The following is an 18,079-nucleotide window of genomic DNA, read 5'->3' as shown; positions in this document are numbered from 1 at the left end:
ACGCAGCTCTCCTATAGTAAAAAGTCAGGCGCGCAAATGGGCCGCATGAGGTGCATGCTCGCCGCTGAAAAATGGACTTTGGCTCGGCAGGTTCGTGCGCAGCTGTTTGTCGGGCGACAATGAGGACTCTCCGCCCCTCCGAAAAATCCGCTTCTACCTGTTACGCAATTCTCTCGTGATTATTCAAGCGATTCGTATGCAGCGCGCCGCCCCGAATAAAGCAAAGTAATACATCAAGCGCATGATTCGCTTCGGGTGAGTCAGGTAAGCCTCGTGTCGCGGCTCACCTACATGCCGCTGCAGGTAAAACGTGGCGCTCGTAAAATGTGTGTACGAGCGCCACGACGTGGATATATAGAGGAAAAAAGAATTGCGCGCATGCATGCCGTAAAATGTAGGCTTATATTAGTGCCGTTGATGCAAAGGCCTGCAAGGTCTCCAGATATGCTAATTGAATTCTCGACTTTCTATATATACACAGCGTTGGAACGTCGAACGAAGCTGCGCGCTCGCGCGATTGGGAGGAGTGCGCGCGATGTAAAATGATCGGCGGGGATTGCGCCGTGCGCCTCGCAGACTCTGAGTGCACGCATTAGTTACGTCGAGACGGGGGAGAGCGAGTGACCGAGTTGCCGGGCGCCGCTCGCGACATTATGCGGAAATGACGCGTTTGTAATACTAATGCTGGCTATGCCGACCGATAAGCACCGAACTTGTACAGTGGAGAGCGGGGGAGGCCGCATGAATAATCCCCGCCACGGCGGAGGTATATAATCGTCGTTGCGGCTATACACAACTCCGGGACAAAAGTAGCGACGCGGCGGGCGTGGAGGTGAAAAATAGTGCCAGCAACGAAAGGGATTGATGAGAGCAAAGTGACGGCGCGACATCAGCGTCAACATGTGCCGACGAGGCCTCGTGCTTCCCGAGAGCGCTGAATTCTATCGGCTCTCTCTCTCTCTCTCTCTCTCTCTCTCTCTCTCTCGTCTAAGAATAGAAACTCCCCATTTCCATAGAGCGTCGGCTCCGCTTTTTTTACCCTTTTTCCGGACGCTCCGCGCGGCTCTTTCCATTCCACTCGCCTTTCCTTTCTTCTCCACTCTCGCGCGCGCTCCCCGCGTGTGAGGCGCGCCGCATCAGAAAAACGCGTAGAACAAATACGAGCGATAAACGCGCGAGATACACCTAATCTCGAGGAGTAAATATCGGAAGGCACTCCGCGGCCTAATTAATTAGCTCGTTAGCACCACGCGGTCGGAGCGATATAACTAGGAGCTCCGCTCCCCGTACCAGCGATTACCGCGCTGACTATGCACACGGAGCGAGAATCGCCGGGCGTCAGTGGCTTCTTTGTTCCGCTGTTTGCCTACACTCGCGGCGGCGGAGGTGCCTGCACATACCGCTTACTTATGCGGAGAGAGAGAGAGAGAGAGAGAGAGAGACGAGGCCCTTTCCTGACGATGCTCCGTCGAGCTTTTCACAATCGGCTCGTCACAATGAATCACCGGCGGCTCTGATTCAGCCGCCTCGGCATATGCTGTGATTAGCCGAGGAATTCAAGAAGAATCGCAGCCCTATCAGCAGCCAACTAGAGCTATCCCGACGCGGTGCGCGCGGCGACCGCACGCAGTCGAATGGGTCGACGAACTCTCGAGGGACCGTCGGCCGTCTCTGCGCAGCGCGCGCGTACGAAGAAGGGCTACTTAAAAAAAGCTGCGGCTGGCCGCCGAAAAGAAGAATACTCTCCGCGGCAATTAGCCGTTCGGCTAGATTCCCCCGACGAATCAATCGCGAGCGTGACTCAGTCTCTCGCGCGAGCCTTTGTATAGCTCGGCCGCGTATTCTCTCTCTCTCTCTCTCTCTCTCTCTCTCTCTCTCTCTCTCTCGTCTTTTTCTGCCTTTTACACGCATACTTTCTCTCGTCCGGGCTCTTCCGCGCGCTGCGCGCGACGAATATAGCCAGAGGGCTTCTCCCTTTTAACCACCGCGTAGCAGCGACTACTGCAATCGCGAGTACGGTGCGCGCGACACCGGCCGCCGCTTCGCGGAAAGATTCCAAAGTTAGCGCGAGTCTGCGGCTCCTTCCACGAACTTGACTCGTCGAGCTGCTACTTTTCCTCGGCGGCCGCCGCGCTCTTTATGCGCGCGCGTACGCTACGTGAGATCGAGACTTGAGATTGCTAGAATACTGCTATACTTGCTATACAGCTCGCCCGCACATGCTCCGAAAAAGCAGGCTGCACGTATTACCTTGCGGGGGCGGTAGCAAGGCCAGTCGAATTACACGCTCCTCGAATGGCGATCGTCGCAGTCGGCGGCGGCAGCAGCAGCGAAAATCTCCGATACGTGACGTCGCGCACTCCCGGCGAACGTTTTCCCGGAGCTCCGACACTGCAGGAATGTTTTCGGACCGCGCGATCAAACGCGTCGGGAATTGCCTGCCCGTATCCCGTATCTCTGGTGCAATCGCTCATCTCTATCATTTGAGAACTGTTTCGCGCATCCTCAACCCCTTGGACATCCGGCCGGCGGCGAGTGTAATCTCCCGCATCTCCTCCTCTCATCGCGCGCGGCACTGCATTTTTCTGTTTACGCGACTCGGCTTATTCGACTCCGCGGCATGAAAAAAAAAAAAAAAAAAAAAAACGAGGGAGAGAGAAGGGCCGCCTTGTGCTGCGCAAATATTATACTTATAGTCACGCGCCCCTGTGTAGCATCTCTGCAGGTCTCTCCCGCGCGCTCTGCTTCGCAAACACATGCGCGCACGCGAGCGGCCACTTTTCGAAATGGCGCATTCGCGCTCGGCCGCTAATTTTACTGCGTCCAACTTTTTCATCGCTTATTAACGAGGCTTCGCACCTTCGCGGCTGCGCCTGCAGGCTCTTGGGCTTTCCCTCCCCTTTTCTACGCCCAATTGTGCAATTTCCATTGCGTATAATTACCTGTTGGCTCCACTTAGCTTCAATGCAAACTCTCTCCTCCTCCATGTCTCGACTGTCGAGAGCACAATGAAAGAGCGAGCCGCGAGCACTCGAGGATAATCAAGCGGCCTCGAAGCGCCCGCCGCTCCTTCGCCACAAGCTGCACTGCGCAGAACGGGAAAAGAATGATCGCCAGCTCTGCATGCATGCATCTCCGCAGAAAAATGACGACGGGCGCATTTCAACCATACAAAGACGACGATTACTCGTGCGAATTTTCCCTGGTTTCAGGAAAGCCATGCAGAAACGAATCGCCTGCATCTCCTTCTCCAACGTGATTTGCGACGCCGACAATTGCTTCTCGTAAAGATCGCAACAACAGAGAGCGGGGCTGACAATGAAACAGCCTCATCAGAATCCTGCTCTCTGATGAAACAGTTCCTGCGCCCGCTCGAGCGAGCTTTTTTTTAGCTCTATATAATACGCCAAAGCCCCTTGACCGCCGCGGCAGCGCGTCATAACGGCCGCGCTTTGCTCCGTAATAGGCGGATGTCGATCGGTCAACTGTGACGCCGCGTCGCTTTTTTCCTGGCTTCGTCGGGCCTTACCACGCTTCGATTGAGAGAGAGAGAGAGAGAGAGAGAGAGAGAGAGAGAGAGAGAGAGAGAGACAACGTGCGCGCGTGATCATTGTTTTTCCCCCCAGTATCGGCTTTCCTCGGAATCGTCAATTAGCCCGCAGTGTCCGAGGCGCGAGGCGAAAAAGCCATTGATCATTGAGAAACTCCCAAGCGGCAGACTTTCGAGCGAGTTCAACGCCCGCTCCCGCTGAATGGAATACCTGAGTTGCCGGCTCGGCAAAAAGCGCTCGCGCGCAAACACGATTTCGGGCCCCCTCGAAGCGCGCGCAAGTACACAACATCGGCGCGCGCGACGCTCGTGGAATACTTAACGGTGCAGCGACTGCACACACGCGCTGTACACGCACGCGAGCGCCTCGGCCTGCAAAAAGCATTTATTCGAGACTTCCCTTTTACTCCGAGGCTGCGCAAAGACTGCGCAGCAGTGCGTTCTTCGGAGGCCTGCTCGTTTGTAAAATAAAAAAATAAACGCTTTTTCTCCACGCCGTTATCTCTGCCATTCCACGCTCGCGTATGCTGGATACACAGGGAGAATTCATCTGCGTAACTCGAGAGCGCACGCCCCCCAACGAGCGTATCAGCTCCACCTATCACGCGACGTCGAGTCGAAAGCACTGGGGGCCAAAGTGTCGAACCGAATTCCACACCGGCCTATACACTTTTTCTCCTCTTTCTCCACGATCTAATTCTATCCTTCTTTCTGTCTTCCCTTCGCCTTCGGAATCGGATTCGGTCTAATCTGGCGTCGCGACGACGATAGCGGCTCCGAAAGTAGGTCACTTTCTCCGACTCTCCGGGCTTTTCCGCTTCGAAGGGAGACGCGCCGCGCTATGTGGGCGAGAAAAAACTCGACAATGCCGCCGCCGCCGCCGCCGCCGCCGCCGCCGACGCTTTCGTAATAAAGTTCCGTTCCGAGTACGAGTGCGGGAGGAGCTGGCGCGACCACTAGAAGCGCTGCGCACGAGAGTCGAGGAGGGGCCCCGGCGTTTTATCGCGGGAACGTGAGCGCGCGCGGCTTGGCTCGGCGGACAAATTCCAGTGGACCCGCGCGCGGAGTGCTTGAATTGAGGCTTTCTCTCTTGCCGCAGGCATTAAAGGCTGCCTTTGAGCGGCTTTCAAAGCGCTCGTATTAAACTCATTTTTCGGCCAGTCTGTTTACACTTTCCCAGTGTCGAGTACTCGGTGCACAACTTGGGGAGTGTAAACGTATTTCTTCGCGGCTTCAATTTTCTTCGAGAGAACGGCATAGAGGAATGCATGCATGCGCGAGTCTGCCTCTTCAAAATAAATTTAGACGCGGGCCCCCTCTCCGCGCCCCTCTCATTTCCTCGGTCTCCTTCTTCGCTCTCGCGGTCCCCGGCTCCGAAGCGGAGACAAAGCCGTAAAGCGTAATATTGCATGTCTCGGGGTCGATTTCGGCTTCGAGGAACGAGGAGACGCCGATCCATCGGGTGGAATCCAGCTTATACGCTGCATCGATCGAGCCGAGGTGCCGCCTATACTTGTGCGCTCGCCGTGCCCGTGGGGGCTCCCATCACGATAATTAAGCGTATAACAACTGGCCCCGAGAAACTCGGCGCGTAGATTTTCGCAAACGAGGAGAAGCGAAGGTGTATAGCATCAGTTTGACCTCGCGGGGATCGTTCGCTATGCACGAGTCAGCAAAGTGGCGCGAAAAGTGGCTCGCAGGATCGCTTCTCGCGCCGCGCGAGCTGTAGAATTATTTGTAGAAAGCGAGACCGACTGCCGCGTAGCCTTCGGCTCTGATTTTTCGATTTTTCACATATAGCTTCGGTTAGCGTCTTTTGCAATAATTTATTTCTCGTACAAAAAATCTACCTACAGCTAGGAAAATAAGTTAATTGCCTAATGGAATTCGCCAGTCGTCTGTCTCTTCCGGGCGCTAAAACTAAAAGCCAGCCAGCGCCGTGAAAGCGTTGAATATCCTCGTCCAGTGCTCCCAGCTGGAGCCGAGGCTGGTCACGGTTTGCCACATCTGAGAGAGCGCCTGGTCGACGGAAAGCTAATTATTCACCAACACAGCTACGTTAAAGTTCTCAAAGTATCCTCTGTATACTCACACTGAAGATGCCGCCAGCGGCCGGCGCAACGTCGCCAACAGCGGATTGAAGCTCGTCGTCCTTCTTCAGCTTGTCGCTCGCTGCCGATCCTTTCTCGGCGCCAGCCTCTTCCTCCTTGCCGTTCTTCTCGAACTCGGCTTTGGATTCTCGATAAAGTTCCTCGACCCCTTTTGGCGCTACTGCCGGTTCATCTTCATCGTCGGACTCCTCTTCTGCTGCTGCTGCTGCTGCTGCTGCTGCTGGCAGTGATGGCTCCTTAGCTTCGCCGATCTCCTCAACTGCCTCGTGCTCCTCGCTCTCGAGCTCCTTGGATTCCTCCGAGTCGCCTCCTCTCTCTCCATCAGATTCCGCAAGCGAGTCTTGCTTATCTCTGCTTTCCGAGTCGAGAGTTTCCAACTTCTCCAGGCTCGGTTCTTTTTCCGCCGAGACCGTTGCTTCCGTTGCCGTTTCAGACTAAGATTGCAAGCAACGCATAGGTTACCAAGTGTTAACGCCTGCCCGTTTCCTTCTTCGAAATGCGTACGATTGAACAATTGTGTGTCACAAACCTGCCTCCTCGTCCTCTGCACGGGCGTCGAGTAGCAGCCTTCGATCAGCAGGATCGACAAAATGATGATGCACGTCTTGTTCATCTTCGCGAATTATACTCGTTCACTCGCAAACGAAGCTTGACACTGACGATTGAACCGGGGTTCGCTTTCCTCGGCGAAGCAGAAAAGGAAAATGTCGCAGTTCGGCCGTTCGCCTCGCCTTTATAAGCTGCGCGCGTTGTTGTCGTTGGAAAACGTGTTTAATCGCCTCCGAGCTGCCGCTCCAATCTCGTACGCGTTTTACATCCAAGCTGGAACTCTCGGCGCCTTATCGAGGCATATACGATCCAGTTGCGTCAAAATTTGGGATATCTCGCCGAAGAAATGCTCTTTGTCCTTGGTGTTGGTAGTGCGCATGAGATGCGATCCTACATTTTTGAAAGCTTGAGATGTTTTTCTCGGAAAATCGGGCTATCGCTTGGCAGACAAGAGAGCTTGACATTTTTCCAGCTTGACTGGCTCTTGCGATTTTCTCTTTTTATTTGAAATGACAAATCAGCATTTGATGCCTCTCAACTACTTGTGGAACTGGCATAAGGAAGAAATCACCTCAGTTGAATGCGACTGCTCATGCGAGAGACTAAAACACTTGACAAAGGGTCTCCACGTATTGCCCTCGACGCGTATGCGCTGTTTCCTCTCTTCAAGTTCTATACTCAAGTTTCAGGCTACAGTTCTGGACCTACACATAAGCGAGTATACGTATGATATAGCAAGTCGAGTGACTTTTCGTCCGAGGCGAAGGGGGAAGGGGCCGGGGGGTCTAAGAAGATAAACCGAGTGCTCGTGCATATCGATAAATCTCGCCGATGTTAATTTCGAATCCCTATCTCGCGCGACGCGTACATCTGAGTCGCGCTCGTAAATCGTTGTCGGCCCGCGAGCACGCGCGTCTCCGCGCTTCCGCTTACTTGTGCAATGCGCGTCCTCGCGGCGATGGAAAGTACAACGGGCGAACGGCGACGGTCCTGCACTTTGTCCGAAGATTTCGACTTTTGCCGCCATCGCTGCGAACGGACGCTGAATTCCTCGGCCTCAGAGTCGGCGGTCGCGTTCGATTGTTCGATCGCATTCCCGGCGGTCATCAGCATACCTGCACGCGCTACGGTTTCTTGCGTGAAATCGGCCCGCGAGATTGATGCCTTATCCCGGCTGTCCCGCGCACGGGCTTCCATATACCTAATTGATTTATACGCGACGTCGGCGAGTACATGCTTTCACCGCGAAACTTATGCCGCCATTGTTTTGCAAATATCAGCAGCGTTGCGGGCATAAAGAAATAGAGCTCTCCCCCGTGCCGCGAGCCTCCATTGTGCGCAGCCGTGGCGCCTTCGCAGGTTGCGTGCGTGCCTGATGAATCGCGTCTGCGCGCGCGCAGGTACACGCGATCCCCATTGAGCTTCGCAGATGTGGGGCGTCGCCGCGTTGAATTTCGTACGCATAATAGGTAACCTGTCCTGCACTGGGCGGCCGGCAGGCTTTTGCTCGCGTTAGCGGGAAAAATCGTGCGACAATCGAGCCTATTGATTTGCAATACGTGCTGTGCAGCGGGTATTTATACAAGATCGAATGCTACTTTTAAAGCAACTAGTAAATAGCTGGGGCTCTGTCTCCGCGACGCCCTTGCTGCTTTTCACAGCGGCCCGCGAGGAGAGCTACGTGCGGGCGTACGGAGCAGCTGCTGCAGCGAGGGCTATTAGCCAAGTCGGCTCCCTGCCCGCATGCGCGCGTCGGAGGATCGGGAATTGGGAATAATGGGAGCAGGCCGAAGATTCGAAGCGAGCATCTCGAGGCACGGGCTTGTGGAGCAGAGAGACGCGATTCTCGAGCTCGCAGCGATCATTGCAGGATTCCACTGGGATCGAATTTATCGTATCGAATTTCACACCTGTTGTCCAGTGCAACGACCTCTGAGAATACAGCAAATTCAATTGTCCCCATGCCGCACTCCGCCTCGTCAGCTCGCTCTCCCTCTGCGCGAGCGTTCCACACATACACACACATAGCCGTGTCGTCGTCGTCGTCGTTGTCGTCGTTTAATTGACCGGTTCGCGTCGTCGTATATAGCTGGCGGCGCACATTCATGATGCGAATGCGGCCGCGCTCGACGACAGTTTTTCTCTCTCGCTCTCTCGCTCTCTCAGAGGCTTTTTGCGCTCTTGGCGCTCTCGGCAGCATTGACCTCCGTCCACTGCACTTCCGCCTGCCGATCGCGCGCCGCCAGGGAGATGAGAAGGAGAAAACGAACCTTGTTGACTGCTGCGCGCTGCGATAGGGAAAAGAGCCCGGGGTGCTTATTACAGTCAGCGAGCGATTCTTTTTTCACGGGCCTCGTTATTCCGCCACGAGATGCAGTTGAAACTTCGTCATCGAATCATGCGAACGATTTCGCGAGGAAATAAATTAGATTTTCCATTCGGACTCCGGACACCACTTGAGAGATTGAATTATCGCATGAATAATTCAGCGCTCTTCGTCTTTTCTCCTCGCTGCCCGCTAGTTAAAAATCAAGTGTTTTTCGAACTGACGCGATTCGCTATTTATTCCAGCTTACGCAACTCTCTCTCTCTCTCTCTCTCTCTCTCTCTCTCTCTCTCTCTCTCTCTCTCTCGCTCTCTCGGGTAAAATTAACCGCCTATCTGCCAGCTGGCCCGTTTCAAGAACAATCGTAAAGCCATTCCGCGTATATTTGCTTTAATTGAAATCAGCCGGGAATGTCCAATAATCGGCCGGGAATTCACTGGCCAATTAACGGGTTCATCTTGATATGCGAAAACGCGATTCGGCTCCAGTATTTCAAACTTGCAACGCTAATTGATCCATGCGCGTTACGCTTTTTCCACCGCACGACTCATTTCACTCACTCGTTGACCGACGCGCGAAGGCCTGCTGGGGTATTATTAAAGAGCGCGCGATATATCGGCAGAGGCCTTACGTAATAGCCGCAGGGTGCGTTATCGCGTATTTTTTCTGCTTCATTCTCGAGGCTGATCCAGCAGAAAAACGCTGCGCGATCTCGCCTGGGTATTATTGTACATAGTTATTCGCGCGATAAATTTTTCCGCCGCTCCGGACTCGGTTATCGTATACGCTCGCAAACGTACACATTGTGTAACGGGTTGAGTAAGGCGGCGCAAGTTTGTAAACACTGATCTCCTTCTTCAGTCTGCAATTCTAAGCGAAACTCTTTTCCAAGTGCGAGTTCTCCCGCTCTTGGATTTAACGCGTTGCCAGAATCGTCACTTTATATTATTGGAGTATCAATTTTCAGAGGCGACGATCGCGCCTGCAGCTTTTTGGAAGAGTTTCAAAACGCCTCCGGCCCGCGCTCGATGATGCACAGCCGAGTCGAGATATCTTGGCTGCCGCGACCCAAATCTCGGCCGCGTAATCTCTCTCTCTCTCTCGAGAGAGAGAGAGAGAGAGAGAGAGAGAGAGAGAGAGAACGCATCTCGCAGGCGCGCGCGAGCGCATTCGAATTTCGAAAATCAAAATTGCCGCTCCGCGCGCCGATAACGACGAGAGATCTCGAGCCGTTGAACTCTGCGGCTGGAGAGACTTTCGGCGCGCTGGGCTGGAATTTTCATCGAGTGACGCAAACCGCTGAGATTCGCATTGAGAAACGCAAGCGTTATACGCTTCGTTCTCTATTAATAAAGATGATGATCGCTATGTATACATTTGTGTAACCGTACGACGATGTTTCAATGTACCAAAATATCTTTCGCTCTCGAAATAGCATTACTGCGTGTATAGAGGCTTTGCTCCTCGCTCCGCTTTCTGGACGTGCAGAGGAACGCATAAAAAATGACGCTACCCTACCGTAGAACTAATAGTCAGAGAGAGAGAGAGAGAGAGAGAGAGAGAGAGAGAGAGAGAGAGAGAGAGATTCATCTTTCGCCCGCATGTCGCCTCGCGCGTCCATCTTCATAAAAAATTGCTTCGACTCGACGACTCCGAGTGGCTTCGGAATCTCGAAACACGGAGAAAAGAGCCGTGTTCCCGTGCGATGATTATAATATACTCGCTCATTCGATTCGATAATAAGGCGAAGAAAAAATTAATGGGAACCGACTTTTTTTCGTTGGACGCGATAGAGTGCACTGACTCGCATCGTCTCGATGCTTGTTTTTAATGAATCACAATTACAGCCGAACGTGTTGAGTGGCGGCTCTCTATCCTTGCAAAAACGGAAAGCGGCGTTTGCTTCCTTTTTTTGTAGGCTCAGTGATTTATTTGTTTATCTGCGCATAATGGCGGTGAGAGAGACTAGAGAGAGAGACTAGAGAGAGAGAGAGAGAGAGAGAGAGAGAGAGAGAGAGAGAGAGAGAGAGAGAGAGAGAGAGAGAGAGAGAGGTATCGATCGAGCATTCTTCTCTCTCCGTACTTGCCGTCCATCATCCTCTTCTATGCCGCAGCCAGTGTCAATTAATTACACTCGCCTGTCGCCTGCGTATCCCCTGAAAAACGACATCTCCCGCGGCTGGCGCGCCACAGTGACTCATTCACTCTTGCGCGCGTGCGATCGCACATAAAGGATAAAAAATAGAAAATTCATTAGGAAAATTCATTCGCGAAAAGCACAACTCTCGACGGGGACATTATTTCGTTATGTTTGTATGATTCACCTCGTCGTGCACACGAGGGAGAGGAATTCTGCTCGTGATGCTCTCATCAAGCCGAGGAGTAGAGAAGAGAGATCGATGACGACGCTCCGCGCGCTGGCCTCGTTGCCTTCCGGATGCGCTTTTTCTCGCTTTCGACGACTGTTATGACGTGTCGTTGCCTCTGCTGCTTCTATTCGTGTAACGCCCGCGCGCTCCGCTGCTAGCGGGGAATCTCGCCGATTGACCGCGCAGCGAAGCTATAGGACACGCGCTGCACACTGTATATATAGGTGCGCAGCCAGTCGAGAGGACAAAGAGCGAGGATCCGCTACTTTTTCCGAGAAGCGCCGACTCGCCAAACAAGACTCGGCAGGTATTACCGCGCGCGTGACGCGCCTGCGAGATGGCTTCTTCAAAGGTCTCTGCAAGGCTCTCGCGGCCGATTACTCGCGTTCATTGTTTTCGGAGTTGCCGAGTGGAATAGCGTACCTAATTCCCGGCCGTTGATCGCGCCCGAATCGATTATTCCGCGCGGGCACTGAGCGAGCCCTCCCTCCCCCGAAAAGTAGGAAAAAGGCCAGCTGCACAATCATCGGCGCGCTCGATCTGCCCATTCGGACGCGGCGTATTTTGCTTCGGGAGAAGCCTTTCGAGGTCGAGTGTTTGGTCGAGATCTTGAGAAAACAGAGGTGTACGCGCACCGTCGAATCGACTGCGAACGGTAAACGTGTGCGCAGCAAAACAATGCGCTCACGAGAGCGCGTTTCGTAGACGGCGATAATCGTTCTGCGACGATTAACAATGCTCATTAGTATTTTCAGCTCGCTTCGAACAAAGTAGAAAAGACAAAAGCGGCGGACTAATTTTCGAGCAAAGCTTATTTATTAGAACAGTTAGCGGGCATCTAGCTCTAGCGGGATCTTAACGGTTTTCCAGCAATCAAATATACTTTTGCACATAGACCGGACTGATACACGGCCGTTGAATTGAGGCCAATAAAAAGAGTGTACGGCAGAGGGAAAAAATTCGTGGCCGTAACTGAAATTATTCCGAGGATGACTCACAGCCGTGTATAGCCTAGGCAGTTAAACTCGTCTAAAACGTGCGCGCGTATAATATAATAATGTTTGTTTTCAGCAGCACCTGGCTTAATTGGCGTCAATTCCACAGGGTCACGATGTACGAACGTAGTTGTATAGGAGGGAAAAAGTGGAAGTCGGTCTCCCGCTCGAAATAGGATTAGAAGCAATTAGAATAAGTTATCGCAAGTGCGCAAGGAGTCGTAAGCATAAATCATCTCCCGAAAGCCTCTCGATCGCTTGGCGTCGCGTAGCACAGCAGCAGCAGCAGCAGCAGCAGCAGCAGCAGCAGCCGGCTAGCGCTTATTACGGCCGAAAAAAATAGAGGCACAAGCACCGCCGGCCAAATTGCTGATCTGGGGCGCGCGCTAACACTATAACGACTGAGAGAGTATATGCGCGCTTGCAAAAAATAGCCGATGAACTAAGCCTGCGCGCTCACGGCCGTGCGGTAATTTTTCTCCCTCTGCCACAGCTCTGTTTCGTCTGCGCGGCCTTCGCTGGAGCAAACAGACTCGGAAACGAGGCTTACGTAATCGCGCGGGCATATTTGCATATCGAAGGTGAACCAATGGGCCCCTCTGCGGCGCGCTTGTCTATCGCGCTGCTTTCCCGATTTCGAGGCGAGGCTTCTTCTCGGCGGCCCCGCGCGCAGTCACAAGTGCACAGTCTTGTCGCCATCTCTCTCGAATTACGAAATCGGGGCGAGAAAACGTGCGGGCTCGAGGCAGAGTTTGTCGTCCGTAGGACAAATAAACAATGACTCGGCTATGGCCTACGGTGCATCGCAGCAACTTGGAAACGCGCCAAAATCTCTCCGCGGCTTGCCTGCAGGCATTAATAGATTGTTTAGACCGCGGGATTTTTGCCGCCGAGCTTCCGGTGTTCGACATCCGCGTTCCCTTCGGAAGGAGAAAAACCCCGTCGATTGCGAGAGTCGCGCGATGGAGGAGCTGCCTGAATAACGAACGCCCGCCGCGCGGCAGCTGCGTGCGCTTGGCCCTCCCCGAAAGCCCTGCATTCACAAACATAAATAAGAGAATGCAGGCGCAGCAGCAAAGGCGAGCTCGAAGGAGCGAGAGCGCGAAAAGAGGCCCCGCACCGGACGCGCATAATAAGCGCTGGGACGCATTTCATGGCTCGCTCGCGCGCGCAAAGGAGAGGAGCCACTCCCTCGCGAGTCGCGGCCGTGCACACTGCAGTCTGCATAGCTACGCGCGCACCGATGCATATACGCCCTTCTGTCGGAATCCTCCTGCTGATGCCGCCCGCGAGAGAGCGAATGAAACGGAGTGACGCCAGGCCGCGCATTCTCTCACGCGCTAATGGTCATTATTGACGGGGGGCAGGCACTCTGGCACTGCAGCTCGTCGCTGAATATATACATACGCTACAGAGCAAGTGCGTGCGTTCGGCTCGAAAAGATAAGGATCGGGCGTTTCTCTCCTCCCGCGGCGAAATCTAATCGACATCTTATATGCATGAATCGGCCCTGCGGATTTATTCGCGACGACAAATTGTTCGTTTGCCCTTAGAGTACGATAAAGTATTCGGCTTATCCCCGAAGAAGCCCATAACTGACGCTGCACGCAAGGCTGGGAAGATAAAAAATGAATGACCCAAATGCTCGATCACGCGCACACACTCGTACAACTCAGGGATCATGCTGCCGTCGCCACCCCGTATAACGTCGGCGTCGGAAAGTCGGCTACGCGACCCGGAAAACAGACGGACGGACGAGAGAGACAGAGAGAGAGAGAGAGAGAGAGAGAGAGAGAGGGGGGGGGGCTGCCATCAGAAAAAGTAGGGAAAAGATCGAGTAAACAGAGACGTCGTCCTCGAGACGCGTGTCTATACGCGTGTCTGTCGAGGGAGTTGCCCGATCGATAGATACAAGATCGAAAAACACGGGGTGGGATATAATCTGCTCTCGATGAGGCTCGACCGCGGAAGGAGGGCTCGTTTGAATATTGGCTCGTCGTTTTTCTCGTCGCGCATTCAGAAAACAAAGAAGACGAATCGAAACCAGATTCGCAATAGATTTTTGCCGTGCTTGATATTTCCCCTCGTGGAAGACGTCGTGCAAACAAATCCAGACTTGCGCAAGAAAATACACGCACGCGCACACACTCGCGCGCGGCGCATCACGTCATCGCCTCGGGCGTGACCAAACCTGCGTGTGCCCCCAAAAATTATGTCATCCCGGCAGAATTACCCGCGCGCTGCTCTCCGCATCGGCGAAAATACTTTACTTGGCGCGCATACGTGAAACGTAGTGTTACGCGACAGTCGGGAAGATTTTTCAATGTGTTTGTTTGCTCGCGCGCGAGAGAGCGGCCGGCTTTCAGATTTAAACAATATTTATAGTAGAGCGCACAATTCGCTCGCAGGTCCGTCGGCTCTCTCGCGTAGCGCGTGGAAGGTCCGCTTCTGTTCGGAAGTCTGTTAAAAGCGCCCGTTGTTACCAAGCGCGGCCGCGCCTACGCCGGCCGAGAGAGGGAGAGAGAGAGAGAGAGAGAGAGAGAGAGAGAGAGAGAGAGAGAGAGAGAGAGCTACACTCTCGCTAATCCGCCCAAAGACATTAAAAGAAAACGCCCGCTGCTGCGGCCACTGGACAGAGCGGCCTCTTTTAGAGTCGCGCACAATTGCGCGCCAGCTCGCCGATTAGAAATGGGTCGCGCGTGTGGCCTTGGCAATCCATTACACAGACACATCTATTAACGCTCGCCGGGACTCGATATGGAATTTTCAAATTTCAATGTCCTCCTGTCTAACTGCATCGCGCGATTCGTATGCAGGCTGCGGCCCGGCCTCCGCGGGCTAACAGTAGTCTGTCAAAACTTTCAAAGCCATTAAAATCGACAGAGTTGTATCTAAGCTGCGCCGCAGGGACTTTTTTGGCCAGAGCCGCGATGACATCACGCGCCTGTCCCCTCCTATTCGGAAATAGAGTCACGCCGGGCGCTGCCGTTAGGCCTGTATAATATTATAATGTACATACATTGTACGCAAGCGCCCGATAGATTTCGTTGAGACTATTCTCAGAGCTGATCGAATATGCGCATCCGGGAAAAACCCGCGTGAAATTTACCGAAATCGCGCCACGTGCTCGTAATAGCTCGTAAATCGCGTCCAGCAATCGCGAGGTAAGAAAGGTGTGAAGCGCGTTTTAAAATGAAATCGCCGCGAAGAGTCGGTAATAACCGGCAGGCTATTAAAAATTATCCACCGAGGTATTATAGTGTATGCGCCGCTGCAGTCGCAGCGAGTTGAGTAATCGCTCCTTCTCACGCGATCGCGCGCTAAAATCGGCGCCGTTCCGGCATATAATTGTGCCGACTGAATCTGGGTCACGCAAAATCGATACGCAGAGGCTCGCAGACCCTTAGGGCGCTTGGAGCGAGAGCCGACTCGACCGATCGGACTGCAGCTCGTCGTCGGCCGTCATCGCGAGCGCTAAATAATAACTGATTTACGCTCGCCCTCCCGCCTGATCTCTCGCAGTCATAATAATCGTGGAGAGCGATGAGATACGAGTGTATAAGGATCGTCGATGACACGATTTACGCTCGGCCCTCCCTGCAGTCCCCTGTCAAAGACGAGAATATGCAGATGGCCTATTTTTCCCGCTCCGCGCGCCTACACTGCAGGGTGTGGCTGGCCTGTTTTTATCGATTCACCCAGCGTTTTATCCATCTCTCTATTCTTAATTGGATTTCCAGGATTCCCTTATTACATTCTACAGCGAGGATTAAGATATTACAGGTTACGCAAGCGTGCCGGCTCGGAGTAGTTTCTCCTCATCTCGATAATGCTCGAGCGATAAGGAAGTCGGGGCAACGAGTGCAATGAAAGTGGTACACGTGTTGCGCGCGCGCGTCTCTATTTTTAGGGCCACGGCGGAATCGGGCGCGGTCCACAAGTCTAATTTCATCTCGACGCGCGCGCGCGCGCGCGCACACACACACACACACACACACATATAGGCAGCGCTCGCGGCTCGAAACGACCGAATGCAACGACTTCTAACGAGAGGAATTCCCGCCGTTTTTCAGGCTCGAGTTTGCCGGCGGAGAAGCTGCCGCAAGACCAGGCGGACGACGATGCCCCGGAGGCGGCCGACGAAGCCAGAAAGAGCGGCCCGGTGCTGCCGCTCACCGAGTCGCACCTCTTCCGAGTCGAGCTGGGCGGCGCCGTTCGCATGCCTTGCCAGTTCAGCAACGTCGACCGTGAGTATAGACGCATTATACATATCGTTATATATTATATGACGTAAAGTCGTGAAAGTTTGATCGGCGATAACGATTGCGGACTGCGTTGCTCGCTGCCTGCAGCTGACGTGGCGATAAGCTGGAAACGGGACGACGAGCTTCTCTTCCTGGAGGAGACCAAGTTCGCGGGCGACCCGGAGAACCGCTTCAGTCGCCTAGCCGACAACAGCCTGGAGATCTCGAACGCCAATGAAGCCGACGGCAGGGCCAAGTTCGTGTGCACCTACCTGGAGGAGGAGCGCGGGCCCAACAACCCGAAGATCGTGCACCGGATCGAGATCGCCTCGGCCGGCAGCGACGACGAGGGCTTCATCGTCGTCACGCCCAGCGCGATGAACGACGTCGAGCAGGGCGCCAACCTGACCCTCGGCTGCGAGGTCCGCGGCCAGAACCTCATCGACAAGACCAAGAGCATCTCCTTCGCCCGAGAGGCAAGCCTGTTTTCCCTCTGATTATCCAGTCGTCCAATTTTCCAATATTCCAATTTTCTAATTTGCCAATTCGTTTTAGGGCCACCGCGTCAAGCTCGACGAGGAGACTCGACACAGCATCGCGCTGAGGGTGAGCAACGCCACGAGACACGTCGCCGGCGACTACCAGTGCCTCGTCGAGATCGGCGCCGCCCGGCCGCTCATCAAGCACCTCAAGCTTCGCGTCAGACGTGAGTGCACGATTATTGTCTCTGATAATTGCCCGCAGCAGTCTCGTACTGTCTCTACTGGCCACCAGATTATAACCATTCACTGCTGCACTCGCACACGCAGACGTGCCGGAGATCGAGCACGAGAAGGAGCAGCTGGGCGCGCAGGTCCGGGCGAGGGACCACTACTTCACCGGGCTCGGCAGCGGCGTCGTCAGCAAGATCGGCTGCGTCGTCCACGCCCACCCGCCGGTCACCAGGATGCACTGGCTCAAGGACGGCCAGACGCTCAGGACCGACGAGCGCCACCTGATCAAGAGCGACGAGGTCAAGAGCCACCACGTGCTCACGATCAACGGCACCTCCAAGGCCGACCTCGGCGAGTACCGCTGCAAGGCCTGGAACGAGCTGGGCGAGGCCGTCGGGCCCGCCATCTACCTCACCGACAGCCCCAGCCAGCCCGTCTTCAGGAGCGGCGCCGCCGTCGACGACTCGATCGAGCTCCAGTGGAGCGTCATCAGCTACAAGCCCATCGTCCAGGCCGACGTAGGTTGCTCCTCCCGCCCCCGCCGAGCTAACCCGCCTATTAAGCCGTCGCTTCAATCTCTCCTCGCAGGTCGTCTACCGCAAGCAGGCTGAGTCCGCGGAGAACTGGATCGCGGCCAAGGACGTCAAGGTGGTCAGCAGCCTGGGCAAGGAGCACGTCATTCAGGGCAGGATCCAGGGCATCGCTCCGGGCCTCTACGAGGCCAGGGCCAGGGCGCGCAACGACGAGGAACACGCCGACGACAGCCAGGGACTCGCCTGGGGGCCTTTCTCCGACCTCAAGAAGTTCAACGGAGGTGAGTTTCGCGATTCGCGTCTCTAACGATATGACAATTGCGCGATAACGATCTAATGCTCGCTCTCTCTCTCTCGATTTTCTTCACAGAGTACAAGGACGACGCCGATGCCGCCAGTGGTAAGCCATTTCCTGTCCAATATCGCCCGATACATGATGCGGGTACACCCACGGCCACGGCCATTCGCAGCTCTAAAGTGTCTTTTCGTTTTCAGTGAGGGGCTCCGCGGCCAAGCCGAGCGTCAGTTCGATGACGCTGCTGCTGCTGCTGCTGCTCGTGGTCTCGCCGTTGGCCTTACGCTCGCGCCTCTAATCGTCCTCGAGTACTTACTCCACCGAGCCGACATAGGTATTTATCGGCGCCCCCGCCACCCCGCGCAATCCAGCGACGCCTCGTTTCAATGAGACA

The 18,079-nt window shown here is 54.5% G+C and overlaps 2 protein-coding genes across 2 annotated transcripts in view; one reads left to right on the top strand and one right to left on the bottom strand.

Moving 5' to 3' along the window:
* Positions 1 to 18,079, top strand: part of LOC100679089 (neural cell adhesion molecule 1) — a 40,756-nt gene that overhangs the window by 19,684 nt on the left and 2,993 nt on the right. The window contains exons 2-8 of the mRNA XM_003428019.5: positions 15,974 to 16,147; positions 16,253 to 16,620; positions 16,700 to 16,850; positions 16,954 to 17,375; positions 17,446 to 17,671; positions 17,761 to 17,790; positions 17,886 to 18,019. Of these exons, the coding sequence (XP_003428067.1) occupies positions 15,974 to 16,147; positions 16,253 to 16,620; positions 16,700 to 16,850; positions 16,954 to 17,375; positions 17,446 to 17,671; positions 17,761 to 17,790; positions 17,886 to 17,983 (1,469 nt within the window). The 3' untranslated portion in view covers positions 17,984 to 18,019. The remainder of the gene's footprint in view (positions 1 to 15,973; positions 16,148 to 16,252; positions 16,621 to 16,699; positions 16,851 to 16,953; positions 17,376 to 17,445; positions 17,672 to 17,760; positions 17,791 to 17,885; positions 18,020 to 18,079) is intronic.
* Positions 5,352 to 6,379, bottom strand: LOC116416763. Its single transcript, XM_031926329.2, has 3 exons — positions 6,191 to 6,379; positions 5,643 to 6,095; positions 5,352 to 5,569 (listed from the first exon to the last, which is right to left on the bottom strand). The coding sequence occupies exons 1-3, from the start codon at positions 6,272 to 6,274 to the stop codon at positions 5,471 to 5,473; spliced, it is 636 nt and encodes a 211-aa protein (XP_031782189.1). The 5' UTR covers positions 6,275 to 6,379; the 3' UTR covers positions 5,352 to 5,470.

This window comes from Nasonia vitripennis, chromosome 3 (genome assembly GCF_009193385.2).
Source record: "Nasonia vitripennis strain AsymCx chromosome 3, Nvit_psr_1.1, whole genome shotgun sequence".
NCBI lineage: Eukaryota > Metazoa > Arthropoda > Insecta > Hymenoptera > Pteromalidae > Nasonia > Nasonia vitripennis.
This window is presented reverse-complemented; position numbering and strand designations above follow the sequence as displayed.

Bases quoted from the DNA above. Each gene is read 5' to 3' on its own strand.
- LOC116416763 (XM_031926329.2), bottom strand. From the start codon at position 6,274: ATGAACAAGACGTGCATCATCATTTTGTCGATCCTGCTGATCGAAGGC. The intron at 6,096-6,190 runs GTTTGTGACACA...TTGCAATCTTAG, and splicing joins TGCAGAGGACGAGGAGGCAG to TCTGAAACGGCAACGGAAGC. The intron at 5,570-5,642 runs GTGAGTATACAG...TCCGTCGACCAG, and splicing joins CCGCTGGCGGCATCTTCAGT to GCGCTCTCTCAGATGTGGCA.